Here is a 23,968-nt window from a genome sequence, read left to right on the forward strand (position 1 = left end):
GAGGGACCACTGATCACCCCCTCTCATGCAATTCAATTAGCTGTAAATCAAAATCTCAAATTTCCAGATAAAATAAATTAAATTAATTCCCACATGCAATAATTATATTTTAACTGTTTTGACCTTGCTACTTATTAATTTCCTTCAAGGCATCTGCAGTTATATATATAAACATAAAACATAAGTAGTCTCGTTCAAGTTAAATGAACTAGCTAGCTTCTGCAGAAATTAGCTAGATCATCAATTGTTGGGGCAAGGGCGACCTACTACTTAAACTCATATTAGTATACATGTCATTGGTTCAAATCCTGCAGAGCACGACTCCATATACATCAGATGAAGTAGTTCGCCATACGGATATACATACCCTCCAGTCAAGAGCCATGCATGCTATGCAAATTAAACTCATCATCTCGTGCTTCCGCGAGAGGTCAAGTAGCCTTGTACCAGTAAAGCTAGTGTCTTTCGTGATGAATGAAATGCACAGAACACGGTGACATATAGTAAAGTATACGCCGAATGAGCTGAGACAAATATATAAATGCACTCCAGCTAGCGATGAGCTGCGACAGTATCTGTGCAGATTGCAAAATTTTGCGGTAGATACATATAACACGCCTTAGAGCTGTATAGATACACACGAATTTTTTTTGTAAAAAACAACATTATTTCGGCTTGTGGAACCGAACAAGAGTTCATGCATGGAATGTAGTGAAACCAGTCACGGATTGAATATAGGAGTTCGTAAAAGTGTCCCAATGAATTATAAACAGTCCAAGCTCACCAATTTACAGAAGTCTTCTCTCTCTTTTGATTTTCTGTGATCTTCATCTCTATCTTTTCGTGATTTGATGGATTCGGTATTTTCATTTTTTTTTATTTATATGAAGAAAGAATATATCCATACGTATAAGGCCCTCCATGTGTCGTCAGTCAGAACCAGATCACGGGTGGCCATGAAACCCATCTATAAAACCCTCGGATCTATCAACCTTCTCCCTCTATAAACCCTAACGACGACAGAGAGCTTTGGAACCCTATCTACCTCAGCAAAATGGGTTCCAAGACTTTGGCCATTTTGTTCATCCTCAAGTTCGTCATGCTGCTGTCAATTCCGCCCATTTATGCTTGCGGCTATTGTGCACCGCCTCGGCCGCCTTACCGGGGTCCCAGCATCCCACGCCACCCGGGCCCGACACACCCAAAACATCCTCCCCATCATGGAGGAGGTGGCAGAGGCGGTGGTGGTGGAGGAGGCGGTGGTGGAGGTGGTCATAAGGGTGGTGGAGGAGGAGGTGGTGGCGGTGGAGGTGGCGGAGGCAGTAGAGGAGGAGGCGGTGGAGGTGGAGGAAGCAGAGGTGGCGGAGGAAGAGGTGGCGGTGGTGGAGGTTATCCGCCTTCCGTGCCAATGCCGCCAGTGGTTCATCCACCGATCACAAACCCTCCTGGTATAGGGACACCCCCCGGTGGTGGGATAATCCCCCCAATCATAAATCCTCCTGGGATATTACCGCCGATTGTAAACCCTCCCGGTGCCCTTCCACCGCCTTCCTCTCCCTACCCACCTTACACCGGTGGCCCTCCTGGTGGCGGTGGAGGTGGTGGCGGTGGCGGTGGCGGCGGAGGTGGTGGGGGTGGAGTCATCCCTCCCCCAACGACCCCAAAGACGTGCCCAATCGATGCCCTAAAGCTAGGGCTTTGTGTCGATGTCTTGGGAGGGCTGGTCCATATCGGGCTTGGGAACCCGGTGGAGAACGTTTGCTGTCCTGTGCTGCAAGGGTTGCTTGAGCTCGAGGCTGCTATCTGCCTCTGCACGACCATCAGGCTTAAGCTCCTCAACCTCAACATCTTCATTCCTCTTGCACTTCAAGTCCTAATAACTTGTGGGATGACCCCTCCACCTGGTTTTGTATGTCCCCCTCTCTAGCTTAGCCAGTCATAAAATTTAGCTCATAATAACAAATGACCTTGTCTCTCTCTAGGGTTCCTAGATGTTGTCTCTCGGCCTGTTTGCTAATGTATCGAGTGTTTGTCGGAGTTCGGATATCCCTTGTTCTTGTTTTTTTTCAGTCCTTTGAAATTGTTTCGGTTTGAAAATTAGATAATTGGGGGGCATGTGTCTAGGGCTCTTGGTTAATATGCTTTTTTAGCAAGTCAAGTTCACTTCCTTTAATCTCAAGGAACTTATGAACATTTGTCATCCACAAATCAATCAAGAGATTTTCTTCATTTTCTTTTATCCGCGGCCTTCTGTTTTTGGGTAGAATAAGTTCATGGCATTTTCAATCACGTAAGCATCTTACCATGAAAGTGATTAATACATCATCATGAAAATTAGCTACCTTTTCTGAATTAAAACAATTGAACACGTTCAATTATATGGGTGCATATACAGATGATATGTTTTATGGTCAGAAATTCATTTTCATTGGAAACTGGGGCATTTTCTGCCGTGACGCACAGCATGATCATCTCAGCATTGATCAAGCTAAATTTTCTCTTCTGCACAACATACATGCCATAATTTGCTTGAATGAAATTAAAAGAATAATCAAGGGAGATATAATCCACTCTAAGCATGATATTTATATTAAGTTATTAATGCGTGAATGTGCCAAAGATTGGTCACGAGAGCGAAGTATATAAAGATCTATGGGGACCACTTGCTTCATTCATCTCAGTAGCACTGCACAAAGGGAGGTCCAGCTCAAGAGTGTGTATGTGTAGATATTATTCCGATAGATTCAATCATCGTCGTGTTGACTACATTTAGGACCGTTTGATTCATCCACCTAGCAAGCATTGATGTACTATAGCTTTGTCAAAGGCTATAAGATGAAAACAAATCAATCACGAATCATGCATATATGTTGTATATGGGAAATCAAAATAGACATGGAATCTTTTCCTTTTTTAGGTCAATGACGTTGATAGAATTGGAATGAATGAAATGGACATCATTACATGCTTTCATTTTCCACCTTGGAATCCATTTTTCAGCTTAACCATTTGCGCCCCATAGGGATCACGGGTTTACTGTTATGCTATATACCAACCGACTCATCACCTTACACCATTTCTCCATTATTTTGACTAAAAAAAGGTGTCCCTTTGACGACCCATCTTTAAAAAGTATTGCTTGAGATCACATCAGGGAGGGACACCAAGGAGTTCTCTGAAGGAGGATATGATAAATTACACATTCATTTAGACGATATTTTCATTCATTTCATGTCTGAATGTAAGGAAGACATGTTGTTAGCACACATCGGTGAAGTACGTACTGTTCCTATACGACCTTGCGTGATTCCATGTTTCAGTTGTTCTAATCCAAATAAGATCATATGGAAGTGCTTGAGAGAGTCATCCACTGCGAATGCATGTTAGATTCTTTAATGTAATATTTTTATCAGTCCAATTAAATGTTTCACTACTAACGAGCTAAAAATATAACAACAGCTTGGGCCAAATCATGATCAATTGTGCTTGTGCTAGTTTAAGATGATTAAATGTTTACGTATCAACTTTGATCAATGAAATAAACCTAGACAATTAACCTAGCTAATATAATTTGCCGAATTAAATTGAATGAAATACATATGTGCGAGGGGATGGGGCACCAAGAAAAAAAAAATCCTTCACTCTGCCTTTTTTATTAGTAAACTTACTCATTTTCATTCCACAAGCCGAACAAATATGACAACTTTCAACGGGAACAAGAGGTTGCCGCTTACATATTATGCATCCGAATACATAAAAACAACATGTCTTGGCAATCAGATCCATGCCATGCCCAAAGAAAACGCGAAACAAGCATTAAGGAGGAAGTATACAATCAGACATACATAAATGAACAAAGGAAAGGTGCTAAGTGGTCGACTGTATTACTTAGGGGCATTGGAAGCCCGATGGGACCTTCTTATCGCAGACGTTAAGGAGCAAGCTGAGGGACAGGGGAATGTTCAAGTTGATCCCCAGGATGTTGGCCTTGATGGCAGTGCAGAGACAAACCGCAGCCTCGAGATCGACCAGCCCTTGGATGAGAGAGCAGCAAGGAGTCTTCGGTGGTGTCCCAACGGTGACATTGAGGAGACCGCCTAAGAGGTCGGCGCAGACACCCAACTTAAGGGTGTCCTTAGGGCAAGTGCCCCTAGGTGAGGGGCTCGGGGTGGGCTTCGGCTTTGGCTTCGGCTTGGGTTTTGGGCTAGGGCACGAGCCACAAGCACTCGTAAGGGTGAAGAAGAGGATGTTGAGAGTGAGGAAGAGGGCAATTGCCGTGGTCTTTGAAGCCATCTTTTATAATAACTCCTAGCTAGGTGTAAATTTATATTGCTCTTTCAGTTTAGAGATGACATTTAGTTGGGATGGAGAGAATTGAAGGGAGGCTAGGGTTTATATATATGCGGGGAGAATGGATCCATTTGAGGTTGATGTTAACGTTTGATGATTATTTAACTGTATGGGAATGTGTTGATATTCCAGAAATTCCATGTTCCCATGTGTGATCTTGGGAATGTTTAGCTGGCAGAAAGTGCATATATTCTGGTAAATTTTGGAGGTTTCTGATGATATCAATCTTTAGTTGAGTTGATCGCGATCGAAACATTCAGGAATATTGCTAGCAAGATTGTAAGTTAACTAATTAATGATTCTCAAAGTTTTTGGTGTGCACTACCTGATATTTGGAAGTTCAGTGAGTTCTAACTAATTCAGGTTTGAATCTGATATCAATCTCACTAAGTGTTAAAAGACCTCGCACATCGTGATTTTTTTATTCACTAGACTCAAATCTAAATTCTTAATTCGAGGGAAAAGGTGCTGAACCATCCAAACTAACTCATATAGGTAACTAATAAATGATTTTGTTGGAGTTATTACAGGATTTGATGTAAGTTGTTGCACATTAATGATGACCATGCAAGTTTTCCCAACTCAACTTTCAATTTCAAACACAGCATTTGATTGTAACATTTTTAATGTGTCTATAGGGCTATGGAATTAGCTACTGGTCTATATCCCAACTAAACTCCAAGCCGGCCAATTCAGTTCTGTTATTTTTATTTTTCTTACAAAGAAAAATCTCGTAACAAAGAAGAATGGGAAATCCCAAATGTTGAGATGAATTTAATTTGTGCCAAATGGATTAAATTAAAACCATTCTTGGTTATCAAAGCAGATGTAGCACAATAATGTACACTTCGCTTGGTCATAAAGAAATAATATTCGATGTTCGTTTTGAAATTACATGTGTTTCATTTATTAGCCATTATAATTTCTATTTTATTGTACTAAAGTCAAGATTGTCCTTTATAATAAAAAAACAAACTCTTTCTAGCTAATCCTTTTAAAGATATAGATCTCAATCAAATCAATAGAGAAAACCCTTGTCAAATTATGTAGATTGCCCACTAGGATATGTAGACATTTGCTTTTCATGATTTCACACCCTGCATTGCTGGGCCTACCACTCCCTCAAACTCTGATTAGATGGCCGTGACTCTCCAGTCAATCCCGAAATTATGGCCGTCTAATAAGATATTAATTGTAATTAGCTTTGTACACTTTCCCAAAGCCATCCAATATTATCGCATATAGAGAGCTAATCATACAGTTAATCGCTTAATCTGGCTGACAACAGCGTATTTCCACTCTCATGACCCGAATACAGTATTGAACAAATTAAGTAACAGTCGTTTTGTTTGACTAATCTAGAGTTTACAATTAATAGCTAGTGTATACATACTCTACAGACTCAGGTAGCACCTCCAAAAAACACATTCAAAATCGTAGCTGTTTTCTTAGCAGTCCTTCAATATCCCGGGAATGCCAGTGACACTCCGACCCACCGTGCCATATCTACATACACTTCCGATTTACTAATGACATCTCTCCATTATACAAAACCCACGTGAAGCCTAAAATCTCGTCTGCTGTCAGTCGTAGAGTAGCTATGAGCTAGGTTCTGGTCATTGGCTAGAATCGACCAACTGTCAAAACAATCAACTCGATTGGTCAAGCCAGGATATAGTTGACATGCATGCATGAGCCCATATATATCTTCGAGCGAAGGCATATGTGATGGTGGTCTTAGGATTAATTGTCACATATATAAAAGTGAAATTAGCCCAAGCTGATCATTGAGCAATAAACAATCAAAACAAGTCTGGGGGCAAAACTGCAGCCGCTATCCTGTGTGCACACAGTTTCGCCCTTCCGCAGTATTAATTGTTAGAAACTGTGTACATAATTCAATATTGTTCTTTCTGGTAATAAAGCTGTTTGCTCATTCACTTAACATAAAGCTAACTGCAGTTCGCACCTTGATTAATGTGTTACATAGTTCACACACGAGAATGCTTTGGGAGATTTTTTTTTTCCTTTAACGTAGTGAATCAGGGGAAGAACATATATATGGTGAATCTCGATATGATATTTCTCGGTGAAATCACAATGTATTCTCAAACTATTGAATAAGACGAATATTGTGCTAGGTGGTTGTGCTATAGACAAAACCAAGTTTAGGGATAGCAAATAGTTAGGTGACCCGGCCCTTATTTGGAAAGCTTTCCTTTATGTCTTTTTTGTTTTTTTTTTTCTTTTATTGTAAATATATTCGTTTTGCTAAGCGGACAACACATGGGAGTGAGTTGAAAATTGTCCAAGAAAATGAAAATGTCCAAGTGGAGAGTTCACGGGAGTTCTTCGGCATCGTGATTGGTCTTCATAGTCTCGTGACTCCAAGGTAATCAACCAAACCTGAAACATGACAAAACTCTTACGTCTGTAATTCTTGAACGTCGTGCAGTGATAATAATGGTTTTTCCAAATATTCGTGCCGACATGAGCCTAAAATACTTTAACTATTTTTCACCTACTTTTTTAATTATAAAAAAATTCACGAATTTAATATAATGAAATGAAAAGCTAAAAAAATGATTTGAAATCAATAGGTTATATATATATATTTTTTATCATCATTAATGAGATTTATGTAACATTTATTTCGCTTTATTTTTAGTCTTACATTAGGTCTATTGGCCTCATGTAAATAGTTCTACCGATAAAAATCAAATATGAAAATCTACCCAAAAAAAAATCAAACATGAAATATTTTTATTTGTAAAAGGGGGCGTGCTTAATTCTCTCCTATCTCAATTTTCACGTACTTAGTGCAAGTTATAAAAACTCATTTACGGTCGGTCAGAAAGCCACGCACAATTGACAGGAAACAGTCCCAGTGCATGCCCTAACGTGTCGTCAAGAAGATGAGCTCCATGAGATCACCGTCATCTCTTTCGACCACTCTCTTCCTCTCCATCAACCTCCTCTTGTTTGCCCTAGCAAGCGGCTGCACCACTTGCCTTCAGCTCAAAGCGATCCCGAACCCCTTCACCAACAACCCTTCTTCTTCTTCTTCCAAGAAAAGCTGCCCCAGGGATACCCTAAAGCTAGGGGTGTGCGCTAAGGTCCTGAACGGACCAGTGAATGCTGTGATCGGGAGCCCACCCGACACCCCCTGCTGCTCTCTCCTCGGGGGGCTGGTCGATCTCGAAGCTGCCCTCTGCCTCTGCACCGCCATTAAGGCCAACATCCTCGGAATCGACCTTAACATTCCCGTCTCACTTAGCTTGCTGGTCAACACTTGTGTCAAATTTGCCAATGAATCGGGCAAATTTTTTTATTTCATAGATCAACCAATACTACTGATACATATATATAAGCTATGAGATTCCACTCTCCTAAACTGACTAAGTATATTTCCTAGCATAGATACATATACATAGGAAGAATCATAAATATACAATAAATGATCCAATCCCCATAAATGCACGATACACTAATACTCCCCCTCAAGTTGGTGCATGAATGTCAAGAATGCCCAACTTGCGAACTAGGAATTGGAACCTGTCACGCCCAAGAGCCTTAGTAAAAATATCGACAAGTTGAAGATTGCTGGACACATGTAGCGTGGAGATACGACCTTCTTTGAGATGACCACGAACGAAATGACAATCAACTTCAATATGTTTGGTTCGTTCATGAAAGACCGGATTTGCTGCAATGTGAATAGCCGCTTTGTTGTCACAAAATATCTCCATAAGCTTGTGATGTGAAATCCCAAATGAGGAGAGAAGATTCTGAAGCCATAAGAGTTCCGCTGTCGTGGCCGCCATAGATCGATATTCGGCTTCCGCAGAAGACCTGCTGACTGTTGTTTGCTTCTTTGACTTCCAAGATACAGGGCAACCTCCTAGAGTAATAAAAAAACCAGAAATTGATCTGCGTGTCATGGGACATCCAGCCCAGTCAGCGTCACAATAAGCCTGCAAGTTTAAATTAGTTGGGACTTCTAGTAAGAGTCCTTGACCCGGACTTTGTTTTAAGTATCGGAGGACTCGTACAGCTGCATCCCAATGAGGTTGACGAGGTGCCTGCATGAACTGAGATAAAATGTGTACTGAGTAGCACAATTCCGGTCGAGTGATGGTTAAATAAATTAACCGACCCACAAGTCTCCTGTAACGTCCAAGATCTGAAAATAAGTCACCGGATTCATCATTGAGCTGATGTTGTTGCTCCATGGGAAATAAGGTCGACTTGCTACCCAACATTCCTGCTTCAGATAATATATCCAGGCAATATTTTCTCTGAGATAGGAAAATGCCACATTCACTTCGTGCTAGCTCAATGCCGAGAAAATACTTCAGTTTGCCCAAGTCCTTAATCTTAAATCGTTGAGCTAGATAATCCTTAAACATAGAGCAAGCATGTGAATTATTGCTGGCAAGAATCATGTCATCAACATATACGAGGACGACCAAAAAGGTATCTTCATGAGAATAAATAAAGAGTGAATGGTCAGCTTCTGATTGATGAAATCCATAATCGATCAATGTCGAAGCAAATGTAGCATACCAATTTCGTGAGGCTTGTTTGAGTCCATAAATGGACTTTTGAAGCCGACAAACCTTGTTACCATGAGCTCCCTTGAATCCTGGAGGAAGCTGCATATAGACTTCTTCATCTAAATGTCCATGTAGAAAGGCATTATGTACGTCCAGTTGATGGAGATCCCATTTCTTGAAAAGTGAAATGGTGAGTAGACATCGAACTGTGACCATTTTGGCAACTGGAGCAAAAGTTTCGTGAAAATCTAACCCTTCAACCTGAGTGAACCCCTTTGCGACGAGTCGTGCCTTAAATCTCTCAATGCTCCCATCGGCATGTCGCTTGATTTTGTATACCCACTTGCAACCAATGGGTTTCTTGCCAGGTGGCAAGCTCTCCAATATCCAAGTACCATTGTCCTCCAGTGCCCGTATTTCCTGTGACATTGCTTCTCGCCATTTAGGATCCTGAACAGCCTGCGAATATGTACTAGGCTCCACATCTTCATCAATAACCGATAAGAAAGCCTTGTGTGAATTAGATAAATGTGTATAACCTAAGTAATTCTGAATTGGGTAGACCGTACCTGAAGAGCTGTTGTCGCAGGATGATGAGTGGGGGTCAGTAGGCTGTAAAGCTGTATGACAAACAAAATCATCATATTTATACGGAAACTTGATCATACGTTTATCATTACCTCTCTGCCCGGTTCGTGTTTCAGACTGACTTACTTCACCTGAACCACTCGGCTCCGATTCTATTTGGCTAGAGTTCGTGGGCTGCAGTTCTGTTACCGCAGGAAGTAGCCCTTCACTCCCCCTCTCCCCCTGCACATCCCATTCTCTAGGCTCTGTGTTGTCCATTACAGGTCGGGCAGAAAATCGTGGCCCATCTCTCGCGTCCCTAATAATACTGGACTGCTGCCTAGCTCCTTCAGAACGTCCAATTTCAACTTCCTGAGACCAACTATGATCTCCAACTTCTATTAGAGCTTGGGAAAATTTATCATCGTGTGGATTCTTCTGTTGTTCCTCAACTACAAAGGGGAATTTATCTTCACAAAAAATCACATCCCGAGAAATAATTATCTCTTCTGATTCTAAATCAAAAAATTTCCAAGCCCTTTGCCCAAAAGGATACCCGATAAAAACACACTTCCTTGATTTCTCATGAAATTTATCACGACTTCTTAATCGTTGATGAACATAACATAAACAACCAAAGACACGTAAACGATCATAGTTAGGTGGCCTTCCAAATAAAACTTCATAAGGAGTTTTGCCAGCTAATAGAGGAGTGGGAGTGTAGTTTATTAGAAACGCAGCAGACAATACACATTCCCCCCAGAATTTAATCGGAAGTCCTGCTTGGAACATAAGAGCTCGAGCTACATTCAAAATGTGACGATGCTTCCTTTCTACCCGTCCATTCTGCTGTGGTGTGTTAATGCAGGAAGTTTGATGAATAATCCCATTGTCTAAATAAAATTGACGTATCTTCTCGGATGTAAACTCCTTCCCATTATCACTTCTAATTACTTTGATTGACCGCTCTAATTGAGTAGTGATCATTTTATGAAATGCTACTATAAGATCATATGCCTCTAATTTCTCTTTAAGTAAATACACCCAAACACTTCTACTGCAATCATCCACGAGAGTAAGAAAATAACGTGCACCTGAAAGTGTCGACACCCTATAAGGACCCCATAAGTCGCAATGCACCAGATCAAAAATATGAATTGCTTTATTCTTACTGATAGGGAAAGGTTGCCGATGTTGTTTGGCTCGAGCACAAATTTCGCAAACATCAGAAAATGAATTATTCTCAACCTCAGATAAATATTTCATCACATGTGATGAGGGGTGCCCCAAGCGTCGATGCCAAAGTTCGCTAGTTCCTGAATGCACCATCAGAGATGAAGCCGAACTTGTAGCCACACGCTGCAGCCGATAGACCCCCCCCCCCCCCCCCCCCCCCCCCCCCACATTTCACCCGCGCCAATCAGCTTCTTCGAGGTGAGGTCCTGCACGACACAAAAACCAGGAAGAGCTGTTACCGCACACCTCAGTTCTTCAGTTAGACATCCAACAGATATAAGGTTGTAAGTGAACCCCGGGACAAACAATACTCTTGATAAAACAAAACGTGAGCTAAGTCGGGCCTGGCCTTCCATCATTGCCTCGACCACCTTTCCATTGGGAAGTGTAATCGAGAAAGGATTGCTTAGCCGTCTCCTTCGTTCAAGTAGCCTCCAGTCACCTGTCATGTGTCGAGAGGCACCAGAATCAAGAATCCAAGCAATCTCATTTGATAGTCGCATCATACCTGAGAGATGCTCAGTCTGCCCCTTTATGTTGCTAACGAAGTCCAAAAGTTGTTGGTATTGCTCTCCTGATAGGCCCGGAATGGCTGAATTTACACCAGCCTTTAAGCTTTCCCGAGGTGCTCCAACCTGCATATTTTCCCGAGCAGTTCCTGCAAAACTGATAGGGGAATTTTGTGCAGTAGGCTGAGGCTTTATCTGTTGTACCCCAGAATGTGTCCCTTCCTGCACCAAGTGAGCATGACCAAACTGCATTTGTCCTCCCCTCGCACCAGCTCCTTGGCCTCGGCCCTTAGGCTTCCATTTCGACCCCGACTGGCTTGAGTTCCAATCCTGTGGGTATCCATTGAGCTTCCAACATGTTTCTCTGGAATGCCCTATCCGATTACAGTAGGTGCATGTTGGTCTTTCTCCCTGAAAAAATTTCTTTCCTCCTGAACTGCTTGCAGCAAAAGCAGCTCCCTCGATGATCTTTTTTACCTTCTTCAATGCTGCCCGACGTTTCTCTTCACTGCTAATAATTGAGAAGGCTCTGCTAACAGTCGGTAAAGGGTCCATGTTCAAAATTTGAGAACTCATTGATGCATGGACTTCATCCAATCCCATAAGGAATTGATACAACTTTTCTAGTTCTTTCTCCTTCGACCGGTTTCTTGTAGCATTGCAAGTACATTCCAGTGCCTCGGTGTACTCATCAAGTTCATCCCATAACCCTTTAAGCGAAGTGTAGTAATCAACAACATAATTACCTCCTTGTTCGAGTCGGCTAATCTCCTTCTTGAGCTGATATACTCTTTGTGCATTCCCTTGTGAGTACCTTTCCTTCAACTCTCTCCACATAACATCGGCATCGTTGACATATGCCAAGCTTTTCTGCAAATTTTTATCCAGAGAAATAAAAATCCAGGACACAACCATGTTATTGGCAATATCCCAGACGTCAAAATCTGCAGAAAATGAATCTGGTTGCACGATCGATCCATCGATAAAACCAGTCTTGTTCTTTGCCCTCAGTGCCCGCCTTATTGCTTTGGCCCAGGTTGCATAATTGTCGCCCGTCAGAACAGCTAAGGCCGGAACCAGCTGGGCTCCTGGACTGTCTGATGGGCTAAGATAATAGGGAGACGAAGGATTCAACGATTTCCTTTCGCCCGAAGAATTCTCTCCAAGAGAACCAACAGAAGATTTCTTCTTGGGTGAGTTGTCGATCTCCAACGAAGTATCTGCCATGTCGAAATAGAAGCTCTAGGGTTCAGGCCAGTGGGGCTCTGATACCATGTCAAATTTGCCAATGAATCGGGCAAATTTTTTTATTTCATACATCAACCAATACTACTGATACATATATATAAGCTATGAGATTCCACTCTCCTAAACTGACTAAGTATATTTCCTAGCATAGATACATATACATAGGAAGAATCATAAATATACAATAAATGATCCAATCCCCATAAATGTACGATACACTAATAACTTGCGGGAAGAAGCTGCCTTCGGACTTCCAGTGCGCCTAACTTAGCCAGTTATTAGTTAATTTAACAAAGCTCATCGTACGTCTGTCTTTTCCTAGGAAGTGTGGCTGTTCAATCGATTTTTTTTTGCTTGTTTGTCTGTTGAACTTTGGAAAGTAGCCCAGCAGCTTCTTTTCGATGCGCCGCTCGTGTAAACATTTTGATTGCAGAGGACCTCTTTCGAGTTAGCTTTACCTGAAAGCTAGAAGAAGGGACGTTAGCTTTTTGTGTAAGCAACTTATCCTCTCTGAATGTTAGTTCGTCTCATGCTCCTGTAAAAGTTTTCAAGTGGGAAAAAGAATCAACAAATCTGATTAATTATAAACTGATAGTATATGGGAGATGATCTAATTATTTGAAGGCTAGATTCACCTTGGGATAAAGCCAAAAATCTGCGCATGTAGTAGCTTTATATAAAAAAAAAGATTCCCATCAAATGGTCTTTAATTTTCAATTAAATTATACAGATCAACATGCGCATTTAGCTGGACAGCTTTGGGCCTATTCGGCCTACCTAAAAACTTTGGACCTATTCGATATGGTACGCTATTTTTTTATGCGAGTCTACATATACTGCAAAACAACCCGTGATTGATCGAATCCAATTATTTTAGTTTCACTTTCTCAGATGACAATAATTAACATTAGGTCCCTGGAGTTCCTTTGTGTGTGCGCGCGCGCATGTGTGTTTGAGATTCCAAATCTAGTGTATTTTCGACACGGTAATTGGTCCCTTGAAGTTGCGAATTGCGATCTGATTCAATCAGAAAATTAAAGGTGAATAGGCGTCTCCAGCATAGCAAATCAGTTCGTCAAAAGTGAATCAAACATACACGTACATTGATGCACTGATACAGTGAGTGTGGGAGTGTGATCATCCTCATGAATTTAACCTCATCAGGCGGAATTCTCGGAAAAAGAAACAAGAAACAGAAACGGAAAGAAAAACCTCGAGAACAATTTCTTCTGTGACGATTAAGTTATGAAGTTAGACATTCACAATGGATGTCTCGCACGGCGAGTAGCAGTCTTAGTAGATAATTTTCATAAGTGGATTTGGGCCCACCCAACGGGAATTTCTCATCTACGGGCTCATTTTACTGAAATTTGATTAGAATATCCATATCCATAAATGTGTATTGATAATTGTCAGGCCCAAGAAACATTAGGTCCTAGAGCAAAATCGGCTCTACATATACATATATATTCTAAGCTCGGGCCGGCCTAACAACCAATTAGCCTGTCACTAACAACGCTCTCTTTTTCGTAGCGGTCAATTCTGTTATTAGAAAATAAAAACATCGTTTTTTACAGAAAAATATGTAATGGTGTGCGTACAAGTAATATTTCCGATTTCCTTTTTTTTTTCCCCGGCAAGTACCGGAATTTTATCTTGATTCTCAATAGTTGACAACTTTGAAACACCTGCCGAAAATTGTACACCTAGAGACTACAAGAGACAATATTGAAAATTTTTTTTTGTCAGAGTATCCGAAAAGCTCAATTAAGTCCCGATTAATCCAGTTGAGCATAGTCGATTTATTAAAGAGTAAAACTCCCTCAGTATTGAATTTTTTCTATTCATATGACTCGAATTCGAGATCTTATTTAAGATGAACAAGCGTCGAATCGCTTGAACCGATTCACGTTGGTCAATATTGAGATTTATTGCTACAATACTCGTCTTCAGCTTGAAATCAACCAGTACCGAGTTCAGTTATCATTAATGGAGTTCTTAATCCCCTTTGTATCCCGTTCCACTATCCGAACTGCACTCATGGACACCCTCGTTATAGTCGGTAGAGAAAATTAAATAAATAAACTTAAATGGACAAAATAATTATAGGGTTGCTCTGAAAGTTTGAGAGCGCAACTTTCTCAAAAAAAAAGAAGAAGATCCAAATTCAAGTTACAATGACATTATGAAGAAGAAATCAGAACACCCTCTTTTAGATCACCTGCACAGCCCGTGTCATTGGACTGACATGTATCATAAACTTATAGAGTTTTCACCTTACTTGTTGCAATTAATTGGGTGAAAGCCCGCATTCCTCGTTATAAAAAAAAATCATCTACGATAATTATAATCATCCGATTCACTATATATATTATTAGAATATATTTCGGTATCTCTGGAATACTCTTGCCTTGTATAGCTCATTGTGTATCGGGACACCTTTATTGTATCATCTATGACTATATATACCAAATATACAGACCCAATTGGGTCACGAGCAATATTATTAACATGTATCATACAAAAGCGGCAGTCTTCCGCGTGATTTGCTGCCATACAATTTATGGTTCTTGATTGGTTCTCCAAGAGTCCGCAGCCAACATTACCACGCAATTTAATTCAGAATCAAGTCTCCACGCAATTAGAGGACCAACCTTATTGTTCAATTAATTTCTCAGAATTGCTCAATAATAAATACTTTGCATTTCGTAACCACTTCTATCCATTGATCAATAATTCACTGTGACCCACTGAAAGCGCCAAGCCCGGAAAGATAATATGACCGTCATTTAATATGTATGATGATATATATAATTAGTACATTATCATATAAATGATCAGTGCCGTTGGCTGATTCTCCACATCTCATCATTCATGTCACTGTTCGACGCATGGCGGTCGTCCCGTAACTCATCGCCTCATACAATTTACAATATAAATAAAATTCCTCCAAACGGGGGCTTATCATGTATTGCCCTTTACATGTTTCAGCTGATCAAATAATTGTTATATTACGGATCTTGAACTACAGGAACTCCCCCCTATCTATGAGTCTCTGAACAAAATAATTTTACGCAGTACAAAGTGAAAACTATCTATCGTGCTGAAATCCAAAATGTTACATCTTCAATCCTCTTTTTAACGGAATTTCTCGTCGCCATTTATTTTCGCTCCCCATCCCTTACCATCTTTATGAGTTTTCTTTATAACTATTAAAAAAGAAAAAAGTGCAAATGTGTAAAAAGTGACATGTGATAGGAGCAAAAAGACCAAGACTAGGTTAATAAAAATAAATTCTCGGAAATTCTCAGAGATTTAATTTATTATATAATATATGATATGAGATGAAAGTAGGGAGTGTGGAGATAACTCATGGTGGTGAGGTGATCCAGATCACCACAGATCCAAAAAGAATATTCATCGCATCAAGTCCAAATAATTGCAGTTCTTATATTCGTATTTTTATGGGCTAAGTGATACGAACAAATTAATTAGGAATTTAAAATTGTTTAAGATGATACAATAGTAGCTCTCATAATCTATGGGTTTCTGCATCTAAACTAACCTTAACTACTTGCTCGCTCATGTAATGGTTCTATTTTCTAATTATTGGAAACATCAGATTGTTTATAATAATTAATGATGTTATAACTGATTTTTTTATTATTATTATCGAGAGTGTCCTCGTGGACGGATCAAGTGGAGGGCTGAAAGAGGCAGTCGTTCCCCTAAAATTTTTTAAAATTTTGACGTTCCAAAATAGTTTGATTATGATTAATTTTTCAACGTTTTATGAAATTCCTTATCATCACCCATGACTCGAAAAAATCACAATCCTATTCGGCTCTCGAGGAGCCCGCCCTCCTTGCTACAAATCCTGGATCCGACCCCGGTTATTTGCATTAATTCTCCTTCTTGTTCATAATTCTAGTTTTTGGATAATCTCATCATTTGACTAACAAATGTATATATAATCATTTTTGCCGCCCAAGAACGCGTAAGCTCATTTGTTGTCATTGATAGCATACAAACGTCGGGACAATACCCTCAATAATTCAAAATCACTTGTATTGGTAATTAAACACACCTAATACTTTTATAGCCTTGTGTCAGCTCATACATATACCATAAGTTATCAATATATAAGTAGGGTTGAGGCCTGCGCAATGTAATAGATTTCCAAAAAGATTCTCAATCAACAATATTTTCACAAGATAGAAGTGCGAGAAATGATATTAATAACATTGAAAATCACAAAATATTAATAAAATAATATCGCGTGTCTTATTTTAAAATTGATATAACACTAAATTTGAAATTGTCTTGGTTTAATAAATATATAGACGTAGAGAGAAAAAATGAGAAAATTAATTAGATGATATGATAAGAACATTATAAAAAGATAAAAGTTTAGTGAAATATTAAAGATAGTGATTCAATAATATATACATAAAAATTCAGGGAGAATTATATATAAGTTAGAAATATAATTAATTTTAGGGTAAATTGCACCGGTGGTCCAAAATGTTTTACAAATGTTTCATGATGGTCCAAAAAGTTTTTTTCGTTACATGATGGTACAAAATGTTTCAAAATTATTTCATGATGGTACAAATCGTCAACTCGAGCTGATGCCGTTAATATTTTGCTGACGTGGCGCGTTCTATGTGTCACTTTTGTTACGTGGAACCAATCATAGTGCACCACGTCATTTAAGACAAAATAAAATTTTAAAAAGTCCAAAAACATACAAAAAAGAGTAAAATTTTGAAAAAAAAAAAAAAATATTTTAAATTTTGAAAATTTGAAAATTATTTTTAAAAATTTAAAATTTTTAAAATTTTTTAAAAAAATATAAAAATATACAAAAAGAGTAAAAATTTAGGAAAAAATTAAAAAAATTATTTTAAAAATTTTTAATTTTTTAAAATTTTTAAAAAAATTTTTTATTTTTAAAAAGGGGAAAGGGGAAAGAAAAAATAATTTTAAGAGGAAAGAGGAAAGGGGAGAAAAGGAAAAGGAGGGGGAAAAAAAAAAAAAGGAGGGAAAAAAAAAAATTTTAAAAAGAAATAAATTTTTTAAAAAAATTTTCAAAAATTTTAAAATATAGATATATTTTAGTTTTTTTTTAAAATTTTTACTCTTTTTTGTATTTTTTGTATTTTTTAAAAAAATTAAAATATTAAAAATATTTAAAAATAATTTTCAAAATTTTAAAATTTTTTTATTTTTTTTCAAAATTTTTACTCTTTTTTTGTATTTTTTAATTATTTTTTGTATTTTTTTGGACTTTTAAAAATTTTATTTTGTCTTAAATGACGTGGCGCACTATGATTGGTTCCACGTAACAAAAGTGACACATAGGACGCGCCACGTCAGCAAAATGTTAACGGCGTCAGCTCGAGTTAACGGTTTGTACCATCATGAAACAACTTTGAAACATTTTGTACCATCATGTAGCGAAAAAAACTTTTTGGACCATCATGAAACATTTGTAAAACATTTTGGACTATCGGTGCAATTTACCCTTAATTTTATAAAAATTTAAATATTAATTCATATCTATTTGTAATTTGTATTGGCATATAATTCTAACTAATTCATCTTCATTAAGTGTCTCCCATTTTTTTTATATGTTACCATTATAATCCATCCTTACTGTAATATATATATATATATATATATACATATATATTTGGTAGATACAATATATTTCATTTGATCATGATACCTTTTTTACATATAATATCAAGTTATGATGTACTCAAATATTATTAAAATTCTTTTATTTAGTATAAAAAGCAAAAAATATGTGGTATAGTGTTGAAAAAATGAACCATATTATAATAATACAACAAATTCATAAATACAAAACATTATAACTATTGTAATTTTTACTAAGCACAAATTTAATTGTAATTTCTAATATTAATCTTATCTCGAAAGGCATACATAAATACGGGAAAAAAGATCAAAATCCAACTTAATAGTATATGGAGTAAATAAGGACACAAATACATAAGTAAATAAAAGTTTAGTTGAAAAAAAATATTTGTTTGAATCAGTTTTAAAATCATCATTGAGAACCCTATTAACTATAAGTGGTATTCGAAATTCATTTAAAGTATCTTGTGACCATGACTAACCCAAGCAATGATTGTCAATAGGTTGGAGTAACCTAGCATTTAACCGAAAAAATTATGATATTTCCAACGTCATGATAAAAATTACGTAAATCGTGGTGGCGACTTGAATAAAATTTTTATATTTAGGTAAATAAATTATTATTATCATCATTATTATTATTTTATATATATATAAGCCTTAAACTAATATCAAAAATAAAAAAAGAGCAAAAATTGTGTTAGTTTAAAAGTTTTATTGTAAATGGTATTCGAAATTCATTTAAAGCATCTCGTGACTACAACGAACCCAAGCGATGATTGTCAATAGGTTGGAGTAACCTTACATTTAATCGAAAGAATTATGGTATTTCAAACGTCACGATAAAAACTAGTTAAATCGCGGTGGCGACTTGAATAAAACTTTTATATTTAGGTAAATAAATTATTAAAAATATATATACATATATAAGCCTTACACTAATATCAAAAATAAGAAGAACAAAAAAACAAAAATTGTTTTAGATTGAGACATGGCATTTTGAACAACAGATTTGGTATATTAAGATGATTGATAAATCTATGTAGTTTCGCAACTAGATATATATGGAGCCAAAATGGTTTTAACGGCCCTTCGGATGATTAATTAATTTTCATAGTTGCAGGTCTCTATGTGCGTTATATGCATACATCATAGATGTATGTGCCTAGACAACAGAAATCGCCTTTATCTAACGCACACTTGTATGGCAAATGAATTTTTTTTTAACTCTACTCCATTTTAACTCCATTGTTTTCAATTTAACAATATAATTATTATTTTGTCCCACTTTTCTTCAATTTTTTTTATTTTAATTACCATTTAATTCAATTTTCAATATTAAATTCTATCGATTATTCATTATTTTTTTTCACAATTCAATAATACAATCATTACTTTTTATTAATTATTCATTACTTTTTTTTAATTTTTCTCATAATTCAACAATACAATCATTACAATCATAAATAAATATAATTATTTATAGTTAGAAGGGAGTAGAGTTAAAAAAATTTTCATTTGTCAAATAAGGCCAACTTTTTAATCTCTCTGACAAGTACTCTCTTCCCTCCATTATATGACGTCTTTCTAGTGAAGACAAGCGGATCAGTCATTCAATATCATTATTAGCATTTAGCACAATAATATTCGTATAATTATTATTTATTTTCATCCTATCATAAAAAAAGGCTGGTAGATCTAATACATAATACCAAAAATAGAAATAAAAGGGTACGAGGAGTGCTTCTGATGAGATCGGTATTTAGGAGCTCTTGACGATATGAGTTTTATTTTTTAATGGATCTTGATGATATGAGTTGGGAGAGTGGATTGCACAACCTTCTCTTCTAATATGCATATATTATATTAATACTTACACAGACATTGGGGGTTCTTATTTTGGAAATGGATGAAATGTAGTATCCACATGTCAAGACGTTTCTGGTCGGATTTGGCCCTTCGAGGTTCCGAAAGAATACGGGACAAGATTCTTTTAGATACTAATATATTCCCTCTTGTGCTAAATAATCCACGTTTTTAATATATTTTTTTGTTTGACTTATTTCTCGTAGCCATAAGGATAGGGAAAATTTTACTATTTTATATTATATATAAGATTTCTAAATAAACAATTAAATGTCTAATGACGCATCTTTCTGTAGCACGAGGACAGTTAATGTTCAACATATACACATCAACAATAATTGGCACAATAAATTTGAACAGGGAGAAGCAAACAGAATAAAGGTCCAATCTTAATTTAAAGAAAAGCCCTAATCGGACCGACCTGGAAGTCTTTTCTCTTCAATTAAAAATGGTCAAAAAAATCAATTATGGAAATGTGATTTATCGACAAACCGAGTTTTAAATCCAACAAGAAAAAAAAGGAGACAAATTGAGTTTTAATGAGGCAGATTTTTACATGCAGCGTATAAGTTTAAGGCATAGCATATTGAAAAATACTTTGTGATAAGGATTGGGTCGACATTATCCAGGGCGATCGCCTGGAAAAATTAGTCAAAAACCCTAAGCCCTGATCCAATCATTCATGTTTCCACTCTCCAACTTGAGAGAAAATAAATAAAATCTGATTAAATTTTTTTTTTAAAAAAAAACCTAATAAGAGACGAATGATTATCCAATGTAGCTATAGCCAGGAAGATTCACGTGTGCCTTATCGACCTATAGGCAGATCCTTCAATCCTCTACTCTATCACTCTAACGCACAGCTGGTCACACCGGCACCCCCATCCAAAAAAAAAAAAAAAAGGGAAAAAAACCGACAAGTTTTACCCTGTATAAGTGGGTGCATACATAAACGTGTTTGTTACATGGGACTGGATTTGGAGTGCGAAAATTTTAAAGTACAAGAATGCATGTATAAGATCCCGAAAAATTATTTCATGGTCAATTAAGTGATCAAGTTGTAGATGGTGCGCCATAGAATGATCCATTTATTTTTAATCACTATCCAGCAAGGGCAAAATAAAATTAGGACTCGTGAAGACATATGACCTATCAGTTAAAGATCCAAATCCCGGATGAAAGTCCAGTAGAGGCGGGTGACCGGAAAAAGGACATAACAACCAACATTGTTTGTACTATTAGTTGTCGATCAAATTTAAATAATCTAGAATGGTCTTAATTCCTGAATATTCAGACAATAAAAAAGTTATAAAAAAAAAAACATTAAAACAGTTATATATGTACATCCAAAGTCGCGGATGTTGTAGTGACGAGAGACCATCATCAATCATGATCTTCCGGTAGTCAGTTTTGTCCAAGATGGAAGTTTATCGAAATAAAAAAGACAAAAATATCACTGATATAAATGAATGAAATCTCAATTACCGAAAAAAAAACGAAATTTGAACGAAATTTCTCTCTCTTATGTCCACATAACACACTCTCAAGTTGCTCAAAACCCTCACGTACGTTATTTGGCAACTTGCATCTTGATCCAAAGTTTGTAACAGAATTATCGATTAAGAGAGGACAGACATGGCAGAAAATCGACCGAATATATATATACGTGCGCATGCGCGCTTGTGTGTGTGAGCTGGTGGCATGATTAGTCATCGACAACGCATCATGAGATCATGCCCGACATCGAGCATAGGATGGAACTATATATACAGAGATTCATGCATTATAGAATGAAACTGTGTATGCTCTTCTTCTCTACCAAACAAATTTTCTCTTCAGTTACTTTTGTCCGGCAACGAGTAAAAGTGTCGTCAACCATGTGCAGAACCACCCGTACGTACGTGAGGAAAATTTATGGAGGATGATGCATGCATGAAGAAAATCCGGACAAAGAGACACTCAGCATATGAAAAATAATAATGCTCTAAAACCACAAGATCCGCCGGAGTTAGCAAACTATGTTTCAGTAGACGAATTTTATCTGTAGTATAAGGATTTAAAATCAATTGAAAGCATTTCATAACCAGACCTTGATCCGAATGAAAATTTGTTCATAAGCAATACAGAAAAAAAAAGAGTAAAATAAGGCTCTTGCTTTCCTCGTAATAAACTTACAATATAAATGAGAATTAGTGTATAAGCAATATAATAGACTAGGAATATCTCGTATTTTCACTAAAAAAATAAAATAAGGCTCTCACTCTCTTGCGGACTTACAATGATGTGCAGGTACACCTGAAACCGCTATGTGAGGATCCACTGATAAGTTCAAGTATCTGGATTTTTGGGGATGGACCGAGAAGAGACTGCTCCGGTCAAGGGAAGTCAATTTTCAATCATCTATATGTAGGTTGTAAGCAAAATTTTCATCCTCGTGTCACTTATAATTTCAACAATCCAACTCATTATCACCCTGCAAGGATCTTTACCAATCCCTCGGTCATGGCTCCGACCAAGTCCCTGCTATTTCGTAAAATATATGGATTGGTGTTATCTACAAATAAAGATGTGATTTAATAACAAACTGAATTCTCAATCAGTAAGCATCTCATGCTCACGACCACGTCGAAAAGGGAATTAATTAATATTAATCTCGTGATCATAGTCTTCTTAAAAAAAGAAAAAAAAGAAAAGAAAAGGCATTAGATGCGACAACAAGGTAAAGTTTGCTACAAACGTGTCCTTGCAGAAATTTTTTTTGTATCTAATAATTTATTTCCAATATGCTATCAATTTCTATCTTCTGCTTAATTTATGTGGGAGTGTCCATTCTGACTGAATCTAAATCAAGGTAGGTTCCCTTTTGACCGGAAAGATGGGAAAATGAAAATGGGACCCCAAAAACACCGTCCAATTGTACTTCAGAAATCTCTCGTTTTATCCATCCAATATATTTGTGTGCTCGAAATTAAATCATTGTAGGCAGACTCAATTTCGTGCGAAGTGATTGTAATGACATGTCCTATTCATTGAACTAAGTCCTCCGATGTGTATCTTTGCCGTAGCAACTTCAACACGACAAGACTAGTAAATGAATTACATGACCCATACAAACGAACTATAAGAATCTTTTGAGCGAAAATATTTCCTCCGCAACCGTTTGATGAAGGGAAAAAAAGTACAAAAAGAAATTTAAAAAAATGTGATTTGTAATAATCGTCTTTAAACATCTTTTTGGCGTGATATTTCGATGTATCACGTGCCAGGGCATATCAATTATATTGTTTGATAGGACAAATATATAGTAGGGGTAATATCATATGAAAAGCAATAGTTCCACGATGCATGAATTCATGTCAATTATTTCTAGTAAAAATGGACCTCATGTCTCACCAAAAAAGGGGACCATATCCGTACATTGAAAATAAAAATAGTAACACTCACCCATTATTTACTCTATATAACATGACAATCATTTACGAATCTATTTATTAATGAAATCAGCCCTACTATATATATATATATATATATATAATATGCATATTATATATATAAAGAGAAAATAAAGGAAAAAACAGACTTCAAGCAATCGATTTTGCATAGCTTCCTTATATCCTTTTTTGCTCAGCCATAGCTTCCTAATATTCGGTATGCTTTTCATGCTATAATCTCATAATTTTGGTCCCCGTTTCTTTTTCTTTTCATTGGTCAGTGTCACCATTTCTATGAACATTTTAAACTTTTTTCTCGTGAGTTTTTTTTCTTTAAATCATCGATTGAAAAATGCTTTTCCTGTTACTATAGTTAGTATCAGGTTCGTCATAGTTACGATAAAAGAGAGATCTCGACAACCTTGACATCGAAATTGTGATATAGACATGACAAAAAATTTGCCATATAGTCAGAACAATTATTTCTGGCTATGTAGATCACGTACTTACTGATTCTATGGTGCTGATCATCACAACACAT

General features: G+C 37.1%; 3 protein-coding genes across 3 annotated transcripts; 2 read left to right on the forward strand and 1 right to left on the reverse strand.

Annotated features, from left to right (window-relative positions):
• Positions 1-935: 935 nt before the first annotated feature.
• On the forward strand, positions 936-2,239 carry LOC116203978 (36.4 kDa proline-rich protein-like). Its single transcript, XM_031535980.1, has one exon. The coding sequence runs from the start codon at positions 1,055-1,057 to the stop codon at positions 1,925-1,927; it is 873 nt and encodes a 290-aa protein (XP_031391840.1). The 5' UTR covers positions 936-1,054; the 3' UTR covers positions 1,928-2,239.
• A 1,385-nt stretch (positions 2,240-3,624) lies between these two features.
• LOC116203981 (14 kDa proline-rich protein DC2.15-like) lies at positions 3,625-4,383 on the reverse strand. Its single transcript, XM_031535981.1, has one exon. The coding sequence runs from the start codon at positions 4,291-4,293 to the stop codon at positions 3,889-3,891; it is 405 nt and encodes a 134-aa protein (XP_031391841.1). The 5' UTR covers positions 4,294-4,383; the 3' UTR covers positions 3,625-3,888.
• Positions 4,384-7,265: 2,882 nt separating this feature from the next.
• On the forward strand, positions 7,266-12,732 carry LOC116203983 (14 kDa proline-rich protein DC2.15-like). Its single transcript, XM_031535984.1, has 3 exons — positions 7,266-7,646; positions 10,652-10,657; positions 12,703-12,732. The coding sequence occupies exons 1-3, from the start codon at positions 7,266-7,268 to the stop codon at positions 12,730-12,732; spliced, it is 417 nt and encodes a 138-aa protein (XP_031391844.1).
• The last annotated feature ends 11,236 nt before the right edge of the window (positions 12,733-23,968 follow it).

The sequence above is a fragment of the Punica granatum genome, chromosome 4 (genome assembly GCF_007655135.1).
Source record: "Punica granatum isolate Tunisia-2019 chromosome 4, ASM765513v2, whole genome shotgun sequence".
Taxonomy (NCBI): domain Eukaryota; kingdom Viridiplantae; phylum Streptophyta; class Magnoliopsida; order Myrtales; family Lythraceae; genus Punica; species Punica granatum.

Excerpts from the sequence above, each read along its gene's own strand:
- LOC116203981 (XM_031535981.1), bottom strand. The coding sequence starts at position 4,293 with ATGGCTTCAAAGACCACGGCAATTGCCCTCTTCCTCACTCTCAACATC.
- LOC116203983 (XM_031535984.1), top strand. The coding sequence starts at position 7,266 with ATGAGCTCCATGAGATCACCGTCATCTCTTTCGACCACTCTCTTCCTC.
- LOC116203978 (XM_031535980.1), top strand. The coding sequence starts at position 1,055 with ATGGGTTCCAAGACTTTGGCCATTTTGTTCATCCTCAAGTTCGTCATG.